This window comes from Ptychodera flava, chromosome 16 (assembly GCF_041260155.1).
Source record: "Ptychodera flava strain L36383 chromosome 16, AS_Pfla_20210202, whole genome shotgun sequence".
Classification (NCBI taxonomy): domain Eukaryota; kingdom Metazoa; phylum Hemichordata; class Enteropneusta; family Ptychoderidae; genus Ptychodera; species Ptychodera flava.
Window position 1 is genome coordinate 34,232,353 of NC_091943.1, and position 22,134 is coordinate 34,254,486.

Genomic DNA, 22,134 nt, shown 5'->3' on the forward strand with positions numbered 1-22,134 from the left:
CCAAGGTGAAGTCTATGTCCCACTGGTCATTTTGAAGGGCCAATGAAATGGTCTTCACCTAATTTATATGGCATTGGCATAACTTTATTGGAGGTAGTTGCAATTGCATTTTGACTGAAATGTTTGCATGACCAACGAAACTGGCAATTTAGGGATGATTTTCTCCAGGCCCAGCATTTGGTAAGACATGGCTGGCAGTAGTGGACCACATAGGAGGAGGGAGTGGACCGTATTCATATTCAGAGAGGGGATAACAGACTGCCATAAACAAAACTGAAATGGTTCTCCTTAAAGCAGGTTCATGATGTTAAATTAATGGAGGCCCTGTCTCATTGTCACTGTCATGGATGGTGTGAAATACTGTATTTACATACTTAATGATTGGAATATCTTCAGAAAGGCAAAAAAAATTCAACTTATCAAACTTTTAGAAAGTGACAGTTTCATACTTTTATTCGTCTATCATTCTGCAAACATGCTATAAATGACTGTGGAAATAAACATATCGCGTCCAGGGGCCACTGAGTAATCCCAACATTTATGTATAAAACCATGTGATGGGCCCTTTAGACTTAGTAACATTACAGCAAGGACAAAAAAAAATTAGCAACAGGGTTTTCAGTGTTGCTTCCTCAGTGTTATAAAATGCATACCTTCTTGTCAGTTTGGTGAAATGCACTCCCACTCAGAGTTCATTGTTGCAATAATTTTATCTTGTCTTCCAATTCTCAGATCTGGAGTCACTTTTCTACTTTTTGTGTTTCTATTTAAAGTGTATCTCATTATGGTCTGCATGGATTTTTGGCACTATGTAAAAAACACTGATAGTACCTTTTGTTTTCTCAAAATGCTTATTGAATTATGACAAGAAAATACAGTCTGATGCATCTGCTGTTTGTACTCTGAAAATTTTTTTCACAGTTGCTCCTGGTTCAGTTCTGTTTCTTGGATTACTTTGTAATAAAATTTTTCACACGTCTTCAGAAATGTAGGATGTTTTTCATTGCATCATAATATGCTGTGATACGTGCATCTACAGCACACACTGAGTCTGTGATCAAACCTGCAGCGTAGCACCTCCTGAATCTGTGATATAGGTCAAATGAGACGGTATTTATCACTGCTGAAGTGGTAATAGTTGAAGCAATTACCAAAGCAATTACCGTGAAATGTCTCCAATTAGATCAACTTAATTGGTCATTCAGTGTGCAAACAGCTGCACTAATTGATTTGCATAATCATATCATCTGGTAACTTCCAATACATTAACTACATCAGCAACCATTAGCCAATTTCACTGTTACACTTTTTCCCAATAGCAATCATGTAACATGCATTATCTTACCAGATTTATAATTGGTTGCTCATCAGTGCCCAAAGATTTAAGTTGAATTCAGAACATTACCTACCGTACATATATGAGGCAATATAAATGCAAGAATTTATCCAGTGGTAGTGATGCAACTCTGCCAGGCGTTAGCTCACAGTGAACATCTGTGATTCAAAAGTGTTCACTTTTGACATGTCTTTTAAAATTCAAACTTTGTCTTCATTAAACCTTCCATATTATAAATTTTGATCTGTGAAAATTGCAATGCATATTGAACTGTAGATTTTATTTCCTGAAACGGAGATGAGAAAATAGGGTATTTTGTAAAGGATTGGATTTTCGTCAAATACATATTTAGTCATTAATAGCCATTTGTGCTGAAGTCAGTGCAAAAGGCAGTCTGGCTTAGGTCACACTGGCGTACTTGTGAAAAATGTGAGCAATGCAGTTTTTCGTTGTGACAAACCAGTTTAAACTATTGACTCTTATTTGCACTGCTAATTTTCCTCCACTACAATTTCAGGCGAGCAAATGGTTCCCATTCCCATGGACATCATCATCGGCATCACCCTCATCAACATTACTATCATGAAAGATCAAATAGTCAGCAAAGCACTGGTTATTCCACTGGTACAACACATTCTCAGCATGAAAGGACTGACAGCCAAATGTCATCTCATTCTTCACATTCTAGTCAATACTCTTTTCCTGAAAGAACTGAGAGCCCAGCCTCTTATCGAAAACAATACATGGACAGTCCAAGGACTCGTAGGAAAGGCTCGGTTGACTCACAAACTAGGTATACTGACATGTTAATGAGTAGAGGTTATACTGAAAGTCCTCGGACGCGACGAAGAGACCTTCCGCCTGAATTGCAAATGATGCATAGTCATCAACGCTCAGGGAGTCAGTTGTCTAAAACTTCACAGCATTCTGACAATCTGACCATGCCGCCGCCACCAGCATCACAGCCTCCCCCACAGCATCAACGAAGTGCAAGTCAACCCATGTACTATGACAGAGAGCCCCAAGTGCAACATCATCACCAACACACGCATCCCAGACAGCATAGCGCTGATCTGCATTTCCCGCCAGAGCAGCCTGTACAGCCTGTGGAAGGCGGACTTTACTCCTTGCAACTTAAAGATGGACAGCTATCACAGATTACACCGAAAACTCTACAGGCCCAGCAGCAGGCCGTGGCGGCAAACTTGCAGAGGACCCAGCATTATGTACAGCAACAGCAACAACTCTTGCAACAGCAACAACTGCTACAGCAACAACAACAACAACAGCAGCATCATATGCAGCATATGAGAAGGCCGGCCCAACCAACGCTGACGTTTCCTGCCCCGGAGTACGAAAATTTTCCAATGGAGAGAAGCCGAGATCAACAGGACTCTAGCGATCATGAATACTTGAACTTAGCGACATATCAGAAACAGATACAAATGCAACACCACATGCGGCAACAGCAGCAACGCCAACAGTACCAAGAACAGCACAGGCAGCAACTGAAACAATTCCAGCAAAAGCAACAACTGCAACATCAGCAACAGCAACACCAGAGGGAACAAAAACGACAAATGCAAAGCCAGTTCCAACAGCAACTTCATCTTCATCATCAACAACAACAACAACAACAACAATTACAACAACATCAACATCAACAGCAGCAACTACAACAGCAGCAGCAACATCACCATCATCATCATCATCAACAACAACAACAGCAGCAACAACAACAGCAGCACCATCACCATCACCACCACCACCACCCACAACAAGACGAACCCATACAGGTACATCAGAAACCACAATATATACTGTCAGATCTCATTCCTCATGGAAGTCCTTCGCCGGTTCATCGACACCACTTTGGGACTCTGACTTACTCAAGCACTGAAGAAAGCCGCTCAAGTCCAGTCAATGGTGAAAAACTAGTGATCAACCACAGCAGGGATAGTAGTCAAGCTTCTCAAAGTTCTGCAACATTCTCACCAAAAACAGCTGGAAGTTATGACTCTGAAGGTGAGTGACATGGTTTGTCAATTGTCAAAAATCGAAAATAGATCTGTCATGTGATGTTGGTACAGCATTCATAATTTTTTTACATCAATTTGTGATCATTGTTCTGCAATTACCATGACTGATTAAAATTGATTTCTTTTAGTGTATTATTGGTTGAAATCTATTTAGGTAGATTGTCAAATAATATGGTATTCTTAAGGAAAAATCTTATCCCTTTCACCACAATGGTTTGGCCTAAATCCATTGTTGTCAATGGTGATTGTGGACCTATTTACAGGGAATTGGGGGTGAATAGGTTAAAACCCTCAGGCTACCTTTCTACTTGATGTAGCTGTGTTGGTATCCTTTATTGTCCTGCATGTTTAACTGTATGGCTTTTTGAGAAAACTACTGTATCAATTCCATATTGCTACCCTTTCTGAATGTAATTTGTAATGATGTCTTGAATTTTCATACCGTGCATCAGCAAGGAATCTAGAGTGCCTTTGCCATTGCCATATGTTGTTTGTCTGTGGACCTACTTGTGTCTGTGTGTATTATCGTGTGATGGTAGCATCTTTATTGGAGCCAAACAGAAAATTGCAAGCATTTTTGTGACAAAATTTCACACAAGTAGATGAGTTATTTTTACAGATCCACCCAAATTGTTTTAGATGACCATGAGAGAATAGATAAGTTATTGATGATATTTGATTATTTTCTTGCACCAAGTTTTGAAGGCTCTGAACACTCTGCCTTTGGTATCAGGATAGCAAACTATCCTACATTGAAATCCATAATTTTCATCAGTAATCCCGATGGACCAACAGAATAATATAGTTGAACTTATGTTGTACTGGTAATTTGATTTTGTTTCATCAAAGTTCTGCCAATTTGATTGAAGTTCTACAAATGAATTCATGCCAAAAGGCAGTTGATATTAAATAATGTGGTGTTTCTTGTAGACTTTGTTCCATCTTTGAATTTTCAAGTCAGTTTCAGCCATTTAGATGTAATTTTATTCTCGACCTCTTTTTTGAAATCATTGACCCAATGCCTCAATTAACGATTCCATATTGTTTCAAAATCATTGTCTAGCATAATTCAGAAATATTGACCTGGAAGCACTTCGTTGAATCAGTATGAAGTACTTGTTCAATGTCATTAACTGAGGAATTCTGTGTCAGGATTAACATAACAGTCATATCTATATAACCTCAACCAAAGTGTGACACAGACTGTAGCTTTTGATAGCTACTTGAATATCAGGCACCTGTGTGTAATACTTGCTGTAAAATAACACCCACTGGAAAGAGTCTTGCAGTTTTACATTTTATCCAAATGGCATGCAAAGTCATTAGTAATGACTTGTTTTAGATAACAGTTAAATATCTTACTTTTCTGGTCATGTTGTTTTTGGGTGCACAGTGTCAGCAGGTGGAGATGAAAGTAGCGTCAACTATGAAAGCGACTCGGTGTTAGTGGCGCAGTCGTCACCGAACACAACCAGGATACGAGCCGAAGCACTGCCACACCACTCATTTCACTCCTCGCTGAAGCGCAAGAAGGCTGACAAGCACAGTTCAAACGGGACCCAGTTTGAAAAAAGCACCTCGCTGCAGGACTCCCTCCATCAACCTCGGCCAGTTTCTATGGTAATGCAGAGTCGTTCTGAGGACTTGGTTGTCGCTAACCCCGCAGTTAGTAGTCTAGATCGTCAGGTGGGTAAATGACACCCAATAATCAAAGTAGTCCGGATGTGTATGTACCACCTGCATGCCCTAGATGTCTGGTAATGTGTCTCTGTATTTCTATACTTAGATATTGCTTGAGTAGAAACCCCTCACACACTCACTAATTCATGACTTAATACCGTATATGATAAATCACAGTATATACCCTGTAAGGCTATTTGATGAACTACTGACGTACAAATTTCACACAGTACAGAGCTGACAAAAGAAAATATCAAGAAATTCTTGAATTGACTCATAGATTAGAAATCATAAAAGTTTGAGGGCTCACAGATAATTCATTGTACATTAGAGTACATGTAGGTCCAGAGGGCACTTTCTGTGAAAAACTTTTTGACTTTGTTCAGTTAAAATTAAAACGGTGATGGTAAATCTTTTTTAGAAGAGGGAGAATTCCAAAACAGGGGAACTTGAAAAATAAGCTGGATTGGAATGTAAGGTGCTGCCATTTTTGGCTATCATGTAAATTTTCTATACTTTTCAAGATTCTTGTGACCAGCCAGTGTTGTATCTGCAGCTGTTTTGAGATTACTAGAATGGCATGATACGTGGAAGCACATAGGTGTAGCAATGGTCTCTTCATCTTCCAACTTTAGTCTAACCATTATCATTGATAATAATTAGCTATGACCCTCATGCAAGGAAGTGAGTTGAATGCTGTAACTTGTCTCTAGCATGTATTCACAGTAGTAATTAGTTGCATGTGTTTAGTAAAATCCATATCTAAAGTATAGCATGTTTTCACTCTTAACAAGACAGTTAGTTCATTAGAGGATGTGAGGCAGGGCAGTTCAACAAGTCATGAAGTAATAAGTGTGTCTGCAAAACGCTGAGTCAGTAAGACACTAATGGTTGAATTCTGTTTTTTCTCAGCAGAGGCATGGTACGGTACCAGGGGCTAGCAAAGGCGGAACCACCTCAATGATGCTGGGAAAAGTGAGAAAACCATCATCAGAGAGTGATTTAGAAAACTTAGATAATTTAAATAAACATAAAAAGGGACTCTTTCGAAAGAAGGAATCCGTTGGTACCATGCTTTCATGGTGCAAGGTAAGGGTTTTGTTTGAGCCATATCACATCTACAGATGTCATGTTGACTGTTGGTAGTTCTGTCTTGCTTTGTCTTTGTTTCATTGACTTTAATCATCTGTGTGTAATATCACTCTTTTACTTCAACTATTGTGATCCGCTAGAAAAATGGCTAAACATTTCCTTGTTGGAAGGAGAGAGACAAACAACCAATGAAACGCTTATCCATATGTTTCTCAGTGATATTACAGAATTTTGTCTTACATTACCAAAATGAGAAAATTGAGAGGAGTATTTGTTGTGCATTCAGAGATTCTAACTAATCCCATACAATCCTGACTAGTCTGGCAGAGACCCTGCGATTCGCGTTCTCCCCTGTTGGAACATGCGCGTGCTTCGGAGACGCGACGCGAATGCCAGGGTCTGGACGTTCTTGCAAGCGACCGGTCGGATTTCTGCCTGATCCGGGTACTTTATAGAACTCCACACACCCGTTAATCAAAACAAAAATGACAAGTAGCATAGCCAAATAAAATGAAAAATAAAAAATAAAAGCATACCACCTATATAGGTCTACCGCTACTAGTATATATTCTCTCCGCCCCATTAGATAGGTGTTTCTTTGAGGTCACTACCCTTATGAATATTCATACCCTTGCAAAAACGGACAGTCGCTGTGTCTGGCAGCGCGTGCTCACAGCTGCACAGCGTAGTCTTCGAATGCAGGCCCATCGTGGGCGCGCACAAAACAAGGCACAGCGACTGTGGAGAGTCTAAATCCTGACCTGCTCATAAAAATGTCTCCATTCTAATCATTGAGTAAAAGTATGGTTTTCTGTACATTTTTACTAACATGTTCAGAATACTACAGCCAATATGATTACACAAGGAGAGGCAACTTTTTTTTTAACAAGTTTACCTCACAAATACAAATATAGCAAATCCCTAAAAGTCATCTGTATTTCTGAATCTTAATTTCCTAAATGAAATCATAAGCATGATTGCTTTGCCCCTGTCACGTGGTGTTGACTCAGATGCAAGATCCAGTTTGCTGCAGCTTGGATCAGCTGGGCCAGAGTTTAGATTATTGTAGCTCATATTGTCCTGAAAGTAGTCTGTGTCACTCTAGTGTACTTCACTGGGCTCATCTCCCCCACTAGGGCTCATCTCACCATTCTTTGTGAAAGTGGAAGTGTGTTTTCCATCTCATCTTACCTTTGAGAAACATAATGGGTGTGTTCAATTTTCACAAATGTGAAATTTGATTAACTTTGCAGGAACCAATCAAGAAACCAATGATCGTTACATCGGAGAGAACCGTGAAGAAGGAAGCAGTTGAAATTTTTAAACATATCCTTTCTGTCAAGTTATCAATAGGCAAAAAAACACTGAGTTCATTATACCAAGAATCTGTTCTTTTGTGTATGTCATTACAATAATGAGGTCTTTACTGAATGTTGTAGATTATTACCTGTCTATCACAAAAAAGGGTAGAACCTCACTTTAATGATACTGAGGTGAACTTGCTCTTTAGACAACAGACAGTTAACTGTAAGTGTGTAACATGGGGTGTTCCAACATTTGCATGTATTAACAAAGCAGTGAGGAATCTGAAGTTACATTTCCCTTCAGAAAATTAGTGTTGCTTGAACTGAGGTTTGACTCATTTCTCAATCCATAAATACACCTTACCAGTGTTCATAACATTCTCACATTCATTCATATGTTATAGGGCCGTCTAAAAATGACACTGGTGACCTTTTCCCAAAAGTCATGCCTCGACTGATTTCTTTCAAACTTGCTGCAAAAATAATACCCAGTGTGGCACAGCATAGTCCTTTTAGTTTTAGTCAATATTCCTTAACAATATCCACTAATTCAGACATACATGGGTGATCGAAAATCCAAGATGACACCTGAAGCGGTTGCATTGGACTTAACCACTAGAGGCTGGAGTACACCTGTTATACGAGATGAAATGCTGATTCAAGTATGCAGACAGACAACAGACAATAAAAAAGAGTAAGTTATGAAACTGATATAAGGAAGTCAACAGCATCGTTAGTAAAGTCTTACGCAGTGATGTAACCAGTGAATGGGGTAATTGACTCAATCAGATGGAGTACACCTTCTGTAGGTAGCCATGGATACATGTACATAGCAAACGGTCATTGTTGGCCTTGAAAGCAGAATGCATTCATCAAAACTAAACTTGAGAACAGTGGTTCAGAAGAACCATTATGTGGTAGATCATGTGTTGTGTCAAGTACTTATAGGATATTTCCTAGCAAAGCCATCATAATATTACAGTCACAGCTGCAAAAGATGAAAAGATAGCTTTCACTCTATAAATATGTATTGTGTTCTCTGCCCTACACGTCAATGGACGTACTATTTCATTTTGCTTCCTGTATGTTTTCTTTCAGTGAAAGTCTTGAAAAAGGCTGGGAACTGATGGCAATATGTTTAGCATTCTTTCCACCATCATCCAAATTTCATTCCTATTTAGAAGGTTATATTTACAGACACTTAGACCGTTCAATGGACACTGAAATGGTAAGACACAGTTATCTCCATAGTCATCGTGAATTCACATTGCATGGTTCACCCAAAACTCTGTAAAGGTACATGTAGAATGTATTTTAGAAATAGATATTCATATTCTGATCTACCACGTGTATGGGCTCATTTTGAAGCTCTGGGAGTGAATGATGTTTTCACCATCTTTAATCACCAAATTTAATTTTTAGCTCATATTTGGTTTTATATATAAATACCAAAAAGAGCTTATATGATGAGTCTGAGTGGCGTCTGTATGTCTGTATATTTGTGGGTATGTGCGGATGTATGTCCGTCACACACAAAGGCTCCCATACCGCCAAAGCTACCGTCTCAGTATTTGGTGTACAGGTAGATGTAGGGGTTGAGATGTGAATTTGTTCAAATGAACACATCAGTGTCAAAAATGTGCAAATGAGGTAAGAAAAAGGGAAATACTGCAAGTGTGCAGGAGTGGTGGCAGTGAACTGAATCAGCCCACACGTCTAAATAAGAGGATTTTGACCTTTAACCTATTTGTATGCAGGGTACCTATTATGTTTGGGAGTGGTAGCAGTAACTGAAACAGCTAATTGTTCATTTCCTGTCATTGTTTATGAACTGTGACATATTAACAGATCTGCTGAAACCATATGGATGTCTATTTTTGTACATCCATGGTAGAAAGATTCTCTGCTATGCATGTTGCTAAAGTTGACCTTCAGTATCTAAAGTTTGAGACCTTATTTACTTTTGTCATTCTTAATTTTCTAGTTTAAATATTTCTTGTTGTTTTTCTGGTTGTACTGTGCAGAAATTGTCATAACATCAACGTATAATTTTCCTGCACTGAACAGATAGAAATAACACTTATTGTTGATCTTTGGTATGTACCAATTCTGATCAAATTTGAGCGACACCGTATAATTGCGGTATTTTTTCCACATAGAATTAACACAGGGATGGCGGCCATTTTGAATTTCAAATATCAGTTAATATTGGGTAATTAGTCAGTCCAGTACAGAAATTTAAATCGTAACCCTTGATTTTTATTCTTGATTTTGAAAGGGAATGGTTGAAATTTTCCTGAGAAAAGTTTGATAAAAGTGTAAATCTTTCACTTTTGCTTAGCTTTAAATTTTTGTTTCAAAAGGATGGGGAAGTGTCAGTGTAAATGTTTTATCACAAGTACCTCATCAACAAAGTTCTCACTTCATCTTTGAAGTTGAGCTAGTTGTTGACACTGATTTTGTTGACCAGTACATTCAGATTTCAATGTCTGACACATTTCAATGACAACATCCATTCCGGTCGACTCCTTCAACTCCCAAGTGCCATAACAATATCCTGATTGTTAGATGATCTGCAATGGTGGACACCACTGGCAGGCAAAGTTACAAATAACAGTGAATTTTGCAATGTTTTGAATCAAGCCTCTTCACATAAAAGATGATGAGAAAGTCAGTTACATTTGTTTCTGGTTATTGTAGTATTTTGTAATCATTGTGATACACATGTTTTAGAAACACCTGACTTCAACTATTTACAATATTGTTGAAGGCTCAGAAGATGTCTTCTCATTGAGTTTAGAGGTCTGGTGAAATGATCCCATTATTGTAACTGAATATCTTCCAGGGGGGCAATACTATTACACTCGCAACAGAATTGCAACCTAAAAGTACGCGCGAATGTTAATTAGTCCCCGCGGACGAAGTCCGCCGGGGACTTCTAGATTGGGTCCCGTCCGTCCGTCCGTCCGTCCGTCCGTCCGTCCGTCATCAACAGTTTCTCAGACACTGCCAAACCAATTTTGTTCAAACTTGGCACAAAGGCATAGCACTATGACCTACAGATGCACATCGATTTATTATGCGATACGATCCAATATGGCCGCCAGGCGGCCATTTTATTACAATTTTTTCATGTACGGAGCCATAACTCAGACATGTTTCAACCGATTTTATTCAAAGTTGGTACAAGGACGGACATTGACCAATGTCATAGATATGCATGTCAATTTGTTTGTGATATGATCCAATATGGCCGCCAGGCGGCCATTTTATTACGATTTTTTCATGTACAGAGCCATAACTCAGGCATGTTTCAACCGATTTTATTCAAAGTTGGTACAAGGACAATGACCAATGTCATACATATGCACATTGATTTGTTTTGTGATACGATCCAATATGGCCGCCAGGCGGCCATTTTGTTTCAATTTTTTCATGTACAGTGCCATAACTCAGGCATATCTCAACCGATTTTATTCAAACTTGGTACAAGGACATTGACCTATGTCATATATATGCATGTCGATTTGTTTTGTGATACGATCCAATATGGCCACCAGGCGGCCATTTTATTACGACTTTTTTCATGTACGGTACAGCGCCATAACTCAGGCATGTTTCAACCGATTTTATTCAAAGTTGGTACAAGGACAATGACCAATGTCATACATATGCACATTGATTTGTTTTGTGATACGATCCAATATGGCCGCCAGGCGGCCATTTTGTTTCAATTTTTCATGTACAGTGCCATAACTCAGGCATATCTCAACCGATTTTATTCAAACTTGGTACAAGGACATTGACCTATGTCATATATATGCATGTCGATTTGTTTTGTGATACGATCCAATATGGCCACCAGGCGGCCATTTTATTACGATTTTTTCATGTACAGCGCCATAACTCAGACATGTTTCAACAGATTTTATTCAAAGTTGGTACAAGGACATTGACCAATGTCATATATATGCATGTGGATTTGTTTTGTGATATCATCCAATATGGCCGCCAGGCGGCCATTTTGTTATGATTTTTTCGTGTACAAAGCCATAATTCAGGCATATCTCAACTGATTTTATTCAAAGTTGGTACAAGGACATTGACCTATGTTATACTTATGCACATTGAATTGTTTTGTGATACGATCCAATATGGCCGCCTTGTGGCCATTTTTTTTACGACTTTCCATGTCCTGAACAATAACTCAGACATGTATCAAGCAAATTTATTCAAAGTTGGTACAAGGACATTGACTTATAGTATACATAAGTACATTGATTTGTTTCTCGATATGGTCTGATATGGCCACATGGTAGCAATTTTGTTATGATTTTTTTCATGTCGAGAGCCATAACTCTAGCAAGTCTCATCTGATTTTATTCAAAGTTTGTACCTGGACATTGACTTATGTAATACATATATGTGTTGATTTTTTAAACAGTAAGATCAAATATCGCTGCGTGGCGGCAAATTTGTTACGATTTTCTCATGTACTGAGCCATAACTCAGACATACCGGTATTTCCACCAGTATCATTCAAAGTTGGTACAAGGACATTGACCTATTTCATACATGCTCGTCAGTTGTTTCACGTCATGTAGCAGTATCATGTCAATTATTGAAGTTTCATAATTAGGTTGATATGTCAGAAATACTGCATCAAATTTCATGAAACTTTGTACAGATGTTAAGCTCACATTGCTTTAACAGTGAAAAAGACATTTATCAGTGTCATTTTAATTAATTTGTAATTGCATATGTAATGAACTTTCCTAATTAGAGTGATATATCCACAAATACAACGTCAAATTTGATGAAACTTGATACAGATGTTGATCTCATAGTGTTGTAAATACTACATTAAACTTTATGAAATATGGTACCGGTTATCTATTAGTGTTAGGATAGAATGAAAAAATGTTTTGCAACATCCTGTCAACTAATTCCCAGTTGACTCATTTAATGACCTTTAGGATAGTGGCCTACATTGGTTTTATGTTTTTCATCACCATGGAACTCATTCTTGGCCATTGAGTGCCATCTGTATCAAAGTATTTTTATCACAGAACCTGTAATCAAAGTACCCATTAGCAAGCGGGGACTGGGTCATCAACGATGACTTGTTTTTTTATATTTCTGTGCGCGGCTTTCATCAGGTCATTTTGTGACACTCAGGTCACGCCCTCAGCTGGGATCATGGTTGGCCATCTGTGACGTCACAGGTGTGTTCATTTACATCGAATAGCGGCCCCACACCGCCGTATCTCGGCCCGGTATCCGCTAACAAAACAGTGTTCGCGCTGCCCATTCGCCACGTTTGCCAATGTGAATCAAAATCCGAAGTGGCGAAAAAAAAAAATCGATCCTAATTCGCCACAGTGGCAAAACTGACTTTTTTGTTTAAACAATATGGCAAAATAAAGAAAAAACGTGGCTTTTTTAGTCTTTTGTTGATCTGTACATCTATCTCGGCGATTCGCAAAAACTGTATCTACATCCGTATTATTGTGTTCTGTCCGTCGTAAGCATTTGCAATCAAGCCAAGTCTAGTGAGAGACTTGACGTCATTTAGTCTAGTGTACAGCAGGCATAAATGGTTCTCGCGAGAATTGAAACTTAGGCACACGCGAGCCCTTGCGATAAATTTGACGTCATTTTGTCTAGTGTACAGCAGGCATAGGAATGCTCGCTCGCGAGAATTGAAACTTTTGCTATACATAGCAGACATACGAGGCCACAAGGTTCGGTGTTGCAGTTGATTTGCATTGCGGTCTACATGCTTCCATGTTGCGGTCGATTTGCATGGCGGTCCTCCTGGTCCGGTATTCCCCGTTGTTCTTCATTTTAATCGCCGTCCCAACGACGCGTTCCGTGTTGCTGTCAATTTGTATCATGGAGGACTCTACCTCCATGATTTGTATCGCGATCTCTACGTTCAGTATTGTTGTTCGTTTTAATGGTAGTCTCAACGTTCAGTGTTGGTGTTCATGCAGCTGATTTGCATCGCAGTCCCAACCGGTGTGGCGAGTAGCAAGGCAGGCTCAGCCGATCGTAAGAACCAGAAGAGACAAGCACATTACGGTTCAAACACTCAACACTTGACAGGAACCTGAAAAAGTTTACAGTTGAGCCGTTCACGTTCTTGCCGCTGTCACAGCCACCAAAAGAACAACGTCTTCCCATAGTGAAGGAGGACACTGTCCTGATCATGTAAGCGGAAATCCTAGAAGTTACCCCCCGTGGGGAGCTTACGGAGGTGTGAAATACTTTACTTCCCGTTATGAGATGCGGCGTCGGACAAACTTCGGAAAGCCGAAAAAAGTCGACTGGAGAGGCTCGGGGGACATGCCCACATTGCATTTTTCTTTTGCCATATTTCATTATCACGCGCGCTAAACGAAAAAAGAAATCAATGTGACTGTTTTATAGACCATCAACTGTATTTTTGTGATTTTGCAACATGGGCATTTCACCAGACCTTTAATGTCTTTTGCTATATATGTCTCTCTTGGTTTTATGTTTTGTTTCATGTTTGTGTTGTAATAAGTGGTATCACGTTACATTTTAATGATTTAGTGATTCAGCATATTTGTTGTGAGCATTCTACCTCAACATCTCCTGTGGCTAATTTTCATAAATGTATGAATATAAGTATATATGAAAACAGTACGTATTTCATTATCGTGAACTGAACAGCCTATGGCAGTACTCAATTACTGTCTTGGATTGCACAGTTTGTGAACAAAAATAAATCAGGTTTTCTCAGGGCTACCTGTCAGTCAGTATAAATGGGAGTCCCTTGAATCAATGGAGTTTGTAAAATTGTGCAATGTGGACCCATGGTTCTTTAGTCTTGCCAAAACACAGTTAAAATATGAGTAAAGTAGAGAGTTAGAGTGTGTTGAACTCCAGACTCACTTGAAGGGATGTCCTGTGTGTAGAAATACAAACACATTTCATTGGATACTGATACACATGTATTTCACTGCAGGTTCCAGTAAGTGTGTATGCATCACACTGTTACAAACAACTAGAAAGAATATCAAAGTCTGGAGCCAAGAAGGGACTTAAGAAACCTACCATAGAAGAAATAGAGCAAGCTAGAAATTCTGTCTTTAATCCATCTATGTTTGGTAATACGCTAGAAGATGTGATGGCTCTACAGAAGGATAAATTCCCCGATAGAAAGCTGCCCTGGATCTTGGTAACACTGGCTGAAGAAATTCTTAATTTAAACGGCACACAAACAGAGGGTCTTTTTAGGTAAGACAAACTACTTCACGGGGCACAGTACTGGAGATTTCCCATAATTCATCTTGATTTGTGCACTTGGAGATTCCTCAGTGAAGTCTACCATGTCTTGTCTCCCTTGTGTACACAGATTCATAGACTAGTTTTTAAAAATCTGAAAACGTACTTTTAAAGGCATCTTTTTCTCAATGCTTGATTGAGAGAGGAGATAGCCCCTTGGAAAATTTTCAACTGATTGTTTCTTCAGCGTATACAGAATGATTTGATGTACAGTAGGGAGCCTAGTTGCACCCGTTTTATGAAACAAAAGGATATTGTTTTATCCAAATAGAAAAGACGAAATAAATTTACTTTCACAGAGAGTGACCCCTTCAGTTTGTCATAACATACATCCCAAAATAATGGCATTTGTAGTACCTGCAGAACATGACTTTTATGGTTATTTAACGGTTTCTTTGAAATTTATACTGAAACATCTAAATGTACTTTTAATAGATATAATTAATCAATTATCTAGAGGCTTAATAGTATTGCTTTCATGCAGAACTGAAAAAGTTGTAAGAAAACTAATGTTGTTGGTACAAATCAAATAGAATTGTGGGTAATTTATTGTACTGTGCTGGGCTGTTCATTGATTTGCATTATCATGTGAAATGACATGGTTTATGTATACTCTCCCTTGGTCTATACATGCATGCAAGCATCAGGTATCAGAACACACAGAGTTTTTCAGATTAAGCTGCAGTCCTCAATCCCTGGTGTTTTACATTTGTATATGTTGGTAGTGACTATTTACATGGTGTTTAATAATCCTTTAAAAGTTGTATGGGTAAATCATTTTGCTTTGAGATGAACAATCTAGCCTTTGAATATGACCCATACACTCTTTGCATGGTTTCATCAACAAATACAGGTTTCCATATCTCTCAAGTAAGCCCCCTTATTATCTACATTGATTAGATTATAACCTTATCCAAATATTAACAAAATTGTGTAACTTGACCACAGTATCCTCCATGGAAAAAGATGTTTATTTTGACATTTCTACTGCAATCTTTTCTTTCAGAGTACCTGGTGACATAGATGAAGTGAATTCTTTAAAAGTTCGCTGCGATCAGTGGCTACTACCTGACTGCCAAGACCCCCACACTCCGGCCTCTCTCCTCAAACTCTGGTTCCGTGAACTCTATGAGCCTGTTATTCCCAACAAATTTTATGAAGATTGTATCGATAATTATGACAATAGTGAAGGAGCTAATAAGGTGGTTCACTCATTGCCTGAAATACATAAACTGGTGCTATGTTATCTCATAAAATTTTTACAGGTGAGTAGATACCCAGATTTAAAATCTCAGTTCACTCAGACAAAGATAGTTGAATTAGCCATGCATACTCCAACATACTGACCAACATACTGACCATACTGTAATAGAAATAGACATGAATATCAAAATTGACTGTTTCCATATGTTACCCCATTCAGCTGGATTTTTGCTACTCTTTCAGCTCTGTCGTAAGCCATATAATTGCCATGTAGAATGAATCATTGTATGCTCAGTGTACCTTTTGTGGAAGTTTATATTGTTGTTGATACATGATAAAGATGCAAATTTTTGTTTTCCATCATGTTAAAAACACCTACTACTAAGCTTGTCAACCCAGTTAGTATACCGGAATGTAGAATACATTGTTATTGTTGATATTTGAATTCTAGTCCTGACCAGAATTCACCTGTCAACATAGCAGTGCAGTCTACACATGCACAGGCTGAGTTGACAAACTGAATACTGTATATTTCAACATGATTTTGGAAGTAGCACAAGGAACTGTAGTGACATATAAAGTAATAGTGGAAAAAACATCAAAAGTTGTAACTTCTAGGCCTGTTAATGTGACAATTATTATTACCTTCAAAGATTGCTCAATTTTCATCTCTCAGAGAATATCTACTATGTAAGACATCAATGGCCGTGAACAATAAACCGTGGGTGAAGTTCCACATTGTATGCTAATTTGTTCCAGACATACATTTGTATTCAATGATATTATACAAACTGAATCACCCAAAACCCTGAGATGAGACTGTATGACTAATATCATGATTGCGGAATTAATTTTCATTCCATCATGTACATTTCCTTTGTCATTGTGACCTCTCAGCAAATTGGACACATCACCATGCAAACAAATTGCCTGAAATGCAAGCAAATTTTTTAGTTCACATGTGAAGATAAGGGACAGAAGCAAAGAAATTTCCACAATTCCTCAAATTGACACAGTTTCAGAAATCATGTTTAGAGGGCACACTGTCCTTTATTGTTTCTATGGAAAGCAAATCATTTATTCCTCACCCATTTTAAAACCAGACCTTCCAAAGTATAGTGGTGCATTTTCAGCATGTTATTTCAATTAAATTTTACTTGACCTGTTTCATTTCTGAATATATGAACTACTTGACACCCACTTGACACAATCAAAGTGTCCCCTCATTCCCTGAAGTAGCTGAGATTTTGATGGTGACCCTGGGTCAAACGTGTTTGCATATATTCAATTTACCAATAGAAATTGAGGATGCTTAACAGTAGGTCCTTCCTCCAGAATGTTGTGTTCGCTGTGTTAATCAGAGTAGGGGCTGTACTCAGTGGGAAAATACATGTCATTGTCATTTCTAAAAGCTAGCCATGTGTTATGTTTGATATTGCTGTTTCAATTTTATTGATAGATTTAAAACAATGATTATATGTCATTGTATGTATATTATATGTTACTGTGTAAAGTGACGAAAATGCTATTTTAATAAAAATATATTGTAACATTAATATTTTTTTTTGTTTCAGATTTTTATGAAAGACGAAAATGCCACTGTAACTAAGATGGATGCTAACAATTTGGCCATGGTGATGGCACCCAATTGCCTTCGCTGTGAATCTGTGGACCCTTCCACCATCTTTGAAAACACTAGGAAGGAAATGTCATTTATGCGAACGCTTATGCAAAATTTAGATACCTCAATGATAGAGGACGTAATCTAGTAGGACTCTGTAGCTGAAGTGTAGTTGTCTAGAATTCATGCACATAGATGTATCTTGTACAAATCAGTTAGTATTGCTAACTTCCTTTCTACTTCCAACGATGAAGGATAGAAAACAGTAAGGGTCGTGTTCGTTATTTAAAAAGAGTAAATATACAAAACTGCATTTTTATGAAAGTTTTGCCTTAATGAAAAACTTGTGTGCAGACAAGGTGTTGTACATGTATGTGCTATATTTCTGAGCATTTTACATGGTTTTCATTTGACATTCAAGAGCTAGTCACCTTGTCAAGTGTGTATGGTGTAAAAAAAATGGATGTTTTTTTTTAAAAAAGTGAATGTGATTAATGGCAGTTCCACTCTGCAAGATTGCTGTCATAGTCTATGGGTTTTCCTACAGCATATAACGATATCCATAGTGTCCAAAATAACATATGTACAAATGATATTTAAAACACAAAATATGACCAATTGACCGCAATAGTTGGACGTAATCATTTTAAAAAAATCAGATATGTGTATTTCTTGAGATGGATAATTCGCCATTTAACCACCAGTGATTCCAATTTTAAATGATGTACCTCTTTCCTCTCATGCCATGTGCCAGTCATTTACCCATTATGTAAAACTTCCCAGTATAGCCAACTGCCAGTGATGTGCAGACAGATAATTTGTGGTATTTTTTTTTACTGAAGACAGTTTGGCAAGGATCCAGAAGTTTCATTCTATTTATTTATTTATATCTATGAAAGTTCCTTTGATATTCTGAAGATATTTTGTTCAATATCTCTTTATTTTCTCTGATCTTCCTCAGTTTTTCAGTACAGGTGCTATTTTTTTGTCTCTGTGTGTCAATATTTTCAGTGTCCCTTTACCAGAACTCTCTGAACCACCCAGGGCCAATTTTATCCCCAGTGTGGGATGAAGACAAATGACTTGCTCAGATTTGCAGCAGTTTTCGTTTTGAAAGTCAAACCTTGCATGTCAGAGATACAACTTGAAACGATCTCAAATATTTGCTATGGGATTGTCTTCAACCGTCTGTGTTTCCCAGCATCACTCATTGTTCAAGAGTAGTTGTGTCACCTACTTTAGATAACTTGTAGTGAAGACTATTTCAGCACCAAGTAATCAAGTCCCCTGTGTGATGTAATCATGTAGATTTTCCAGTGTTGTGCGAGCTCTACTGAGCCATCTGTTTACAGATCTGGCTTTCCTTTGTATTGTACTGAGAAACACAACTAAACCGTTTGACATTTATGTGCAAAGTACTTACCCCAAAATCACTTTTCTAATTTATCAATTTATTTTCCTCTCCAATCACTGTCAAAATGAAAGTGACTGGTAGTGTTTTGGTGTGCACAGTTTGCCAATCAAGGTTATCAAGCTTTCTCATCAAATCCTGTAGAGTTCTCCTTGGTTTTACAAAACCTTCATATAAAGGGGCAGCTAAAGTCTTACCAGAGCTCTATGACAATTATGTTCTAACTGACTGAAATATTCAAATAACTCACCATTGTATTTGAAAAATTTTGACTTGAGGAGGATTCTGACTGATAATTGTATTTGAGAACTTTTACATCACCTTAGAAGATTTTGACTGAAACTAATGATTTTATCAAGGTAACACTGCACTCTCATTCCAGTGTTTTGCTCACTGTAGGCTTTGTACTCTTTTATATTCTACTTAATAAGCTGTCTGTGATCTGTCATTTCAAACAACTTAGTAATTCACTTATAGGTGTGGTACACATGAAATATTATATTGCCTGTGCTCTGTGTACAATCTGAATCTGAATCTGAATCTGAATCAGTCAATATTGAAAAGAACACTTCAAGTTCAGATCTTTTCCCTAGTGAATTCTGCTACAAGTTTCAAGAATTCACTCAAAAATATGAGAGAAATTTTGTTCGTACAGAGATCAGTCTTCACACATCAGACACAGAACCAGCAATTTGAAAAAGAATCCCAATAGGAATGAATAAGTAGCCGCTCTTGCCACTGTTGTCAGTGTTCTTCCGTAGCAGACAACAGCATTTGTGATGAACAAACTTGAATGGAACTCATGATGTTGTTGTAAGTTGGAAAAGACAAGAGGTAGCTGGGTGGAATTCTTAACCTAACTTATATGATAAATCCAGCAAAATTGACTTGTATGTAGTATATTTGATATCTTTCACCGTTTGATCGCTGTAGTAATACATGGTGAACACCTCTACAGCAGATGGAATTTTCTAGTAAAAAACCCAGCTTGCTCAGCAACATGTAACCTTCACTTTTCACATGTGTACAGAATTGGTAATTATTATTAGGGCCTTCAGCAAGCATTGGGGTTGCAAATGTACACCTGTACCATTTGCACAAAATAAATTTTTGATGAAATTTACATTTTGAAAGACTGATAGTAGTGTACTTTAGAAAAAAATCATTTTTGCAAAAATGGAATGTTTGTTGACTTAGCTTAAAGTGACTTGCTGTCATATTTCTCAGATAATGAAACAGATGTAGGAAATGTGGAGAGCTCATCAGGTTTAAAATGAGGGCATTGCAAGGATGAAACGCAACCTTTATGGTCAGAAAACCTTGAAGCATGGAAATTGTCATTGATGACAGGTTGTACAGTTCTCATTGAGGAGTGATTGGATACAAAGACCCAAGATGTGTATATAAGCTGTCATTTGTCATTAGCTAAACAAGTGAACTCTGTAGTTTGTGAATGTGGTGTCCATTGTAACTGCACTTCAGATGAGGAAAATTAGCTCCGTGTAAAATGTGTAAACAAACAGCATTGTGAATGGCAAACCTTGGAATCTTAAATCTATGGGAAGGATGGTTTTAGTATGACTTAAAACAATACCGACATTCTGAAAGATATTGTACTATGTTACATCATCAAATACATGCCTCCATCACTATCAGCCTTGTTTTGTCTTACTTTGACATTTGGAAAACTCTGTGACTTTTATGCATCCCATTTTTTCATTGTTCTTAATAATCATATGTGAACTCAGATTTCAATATTGAAGTCAGCCATGTGAACTGACTACAAACTTACCAGTTTACAAAGCCTTGATAATTTATGTATAAAACCAGGTTTATATATTTATTACAGTGTATATGACCCAGTCTTCATTTCAAATCATTTATTTTCACTGGTCAAGTCACATTACCCTCTCTGTGCATGTAATCTACTTTAAAACTTTCTGCTTTGCATAAATCAATCATGTTTTACAACCCTGACTTTATAGAAAAATGTTTTTTTCTATTCTTCAGTAACGTTTCTGTTTCACCATAGACAGTTGACTGTCTATGGTGACTGTCTATGGTTTCACCATGAATTTTGAATTAAATTATTCCCACCATCCCTCTCTCTCTTTGCCAGATGTGATAACATAATTTCTGCTGTAAGACTTTCTACTGACAACTAATGTAATTATGTTATGAAAAAGCAATGTTTACATATTGTAATGTATATCAACTTGTTATTATAAACATATTTGTGTCTTGTCTTTGATTTCCCCTTCTGAACAACAGCCAAACAACTAGTTAAGTCAAAGTAATAAAAGTTTTATCAACTTTTCTCGTACACTTTGCTCAAGGAAATTGAAATTGAAACTGGCCAGTTTAACTTCACAAAAGAAATATTTATCCAATTTTGACAAAAATTATGGTTATAATATAATTTTGTATTTCAGAATGAGTCCAAACAAGGTGTATTTACCAGTATGTATGTGTGTGTGTTTGTGTGAGCGAGTTGAGTGATATGGTTAAAATCATATCCCGTATTTCAAACTGAGTCTGAATAGTGTGTGCATAATATTGCCTCTGCATGCACATAGTGGAGCTCCAACCAAACACAGAAAATGTCAGAAACTAGATACAAGTATGAGTGAGGGCCAAAAATGGGCCGACTCACAAATATAACTTTGACTAGGTCTACAGCAAGATGTAAAGGATAGCTTTGGTAACCCCAACATGACGTGTAATCCTGACTCCTATATTAACCACATAGCTCTTTCAATATGCATTATAGAGTTTAGAAAGATGGTGTTCCGTTACCGTTTTGAGGATGTCAAAACTTTACAAATTCACCCAGTCTCACAGGGACCAGATTTTATCAGCTGCCTATGTACAAATTTTTGTTTTGTACGACATTATTTCACTGGCAAGCTAATATGAGTGTTTTCTACTCCGGGGGCAGCACGGTGTCAGAATTCTGACTTTGGCAAAAACGATGTAAACCCTGTTGACAATTCATTAAAATTTCAGGAAATACTGTACAGCCATTTCCAATGCAAAGGGTTTAGTGCCTGAAGAGTGATACATGCAATGAGATCCATTCTGTAACTCAATCATTTTCACAAAGTCAAGTCTACAAGTAATTGCAGCTGTTGCCT

General features: G+C 37.7%; 1 protein-coding gene across 4 annotated transcripts in view; it reads left to right on the plus strand.

Moving 5' to 3' along the window:
* LOC139114658 (rho GTPase-activating protein 39-like) overlaps positions 1-21,229 on the plus strand; it is a 30,680-nt gene extending 9,451 nt beyond the window's left edge. Inside the window, exons 6-14 of one of the 4 annotated variants that reach the window (XM_070676507.1) lie at positions 1,854-3,361; positions 4,769-5,061; positions 5,971-6,144; positions 7,401-7,471; positions 7,996-8,145; positions 8,550-8,679; positions 14,446-14,717; positions 15,772-16,030; positions 17,543-21,229. In XM_070676507.1, the coding sequence (XP_070532608.1) occupies positions 1,854-3,361; positions 4,769-5,061; positions 5,971-6,144; positions 7,401-7,471; positions 7,996-8,145; positions 8,550-8,679; positions 14,446-14,717; positions 15,772-16,030; positions 17,543-17,737 (3,052 nt within the window). In that variant the 3' untranslated portion in view covers positions 17,738-21,229. Of the gene's footprint in view, positions 1-1,853; positions 3,362-4,768; positions 5,062-5,967; positions 6,145-7,400; positions 7,472-7,995; positions 8,146-8,549; positions 8,680-14,445; positions 14,718-15,771; positions 16,031-17,542 lie in introns of all 4 variants that reach the window. The other 3 variants (XM_070676505.1, XM_070676508.1, XM_070676509.1) reach the window with 3 other exon arrangements.
* The last annotated feature ends 905 nt before the right edge of the window (positions 21,230-22,134 follow it).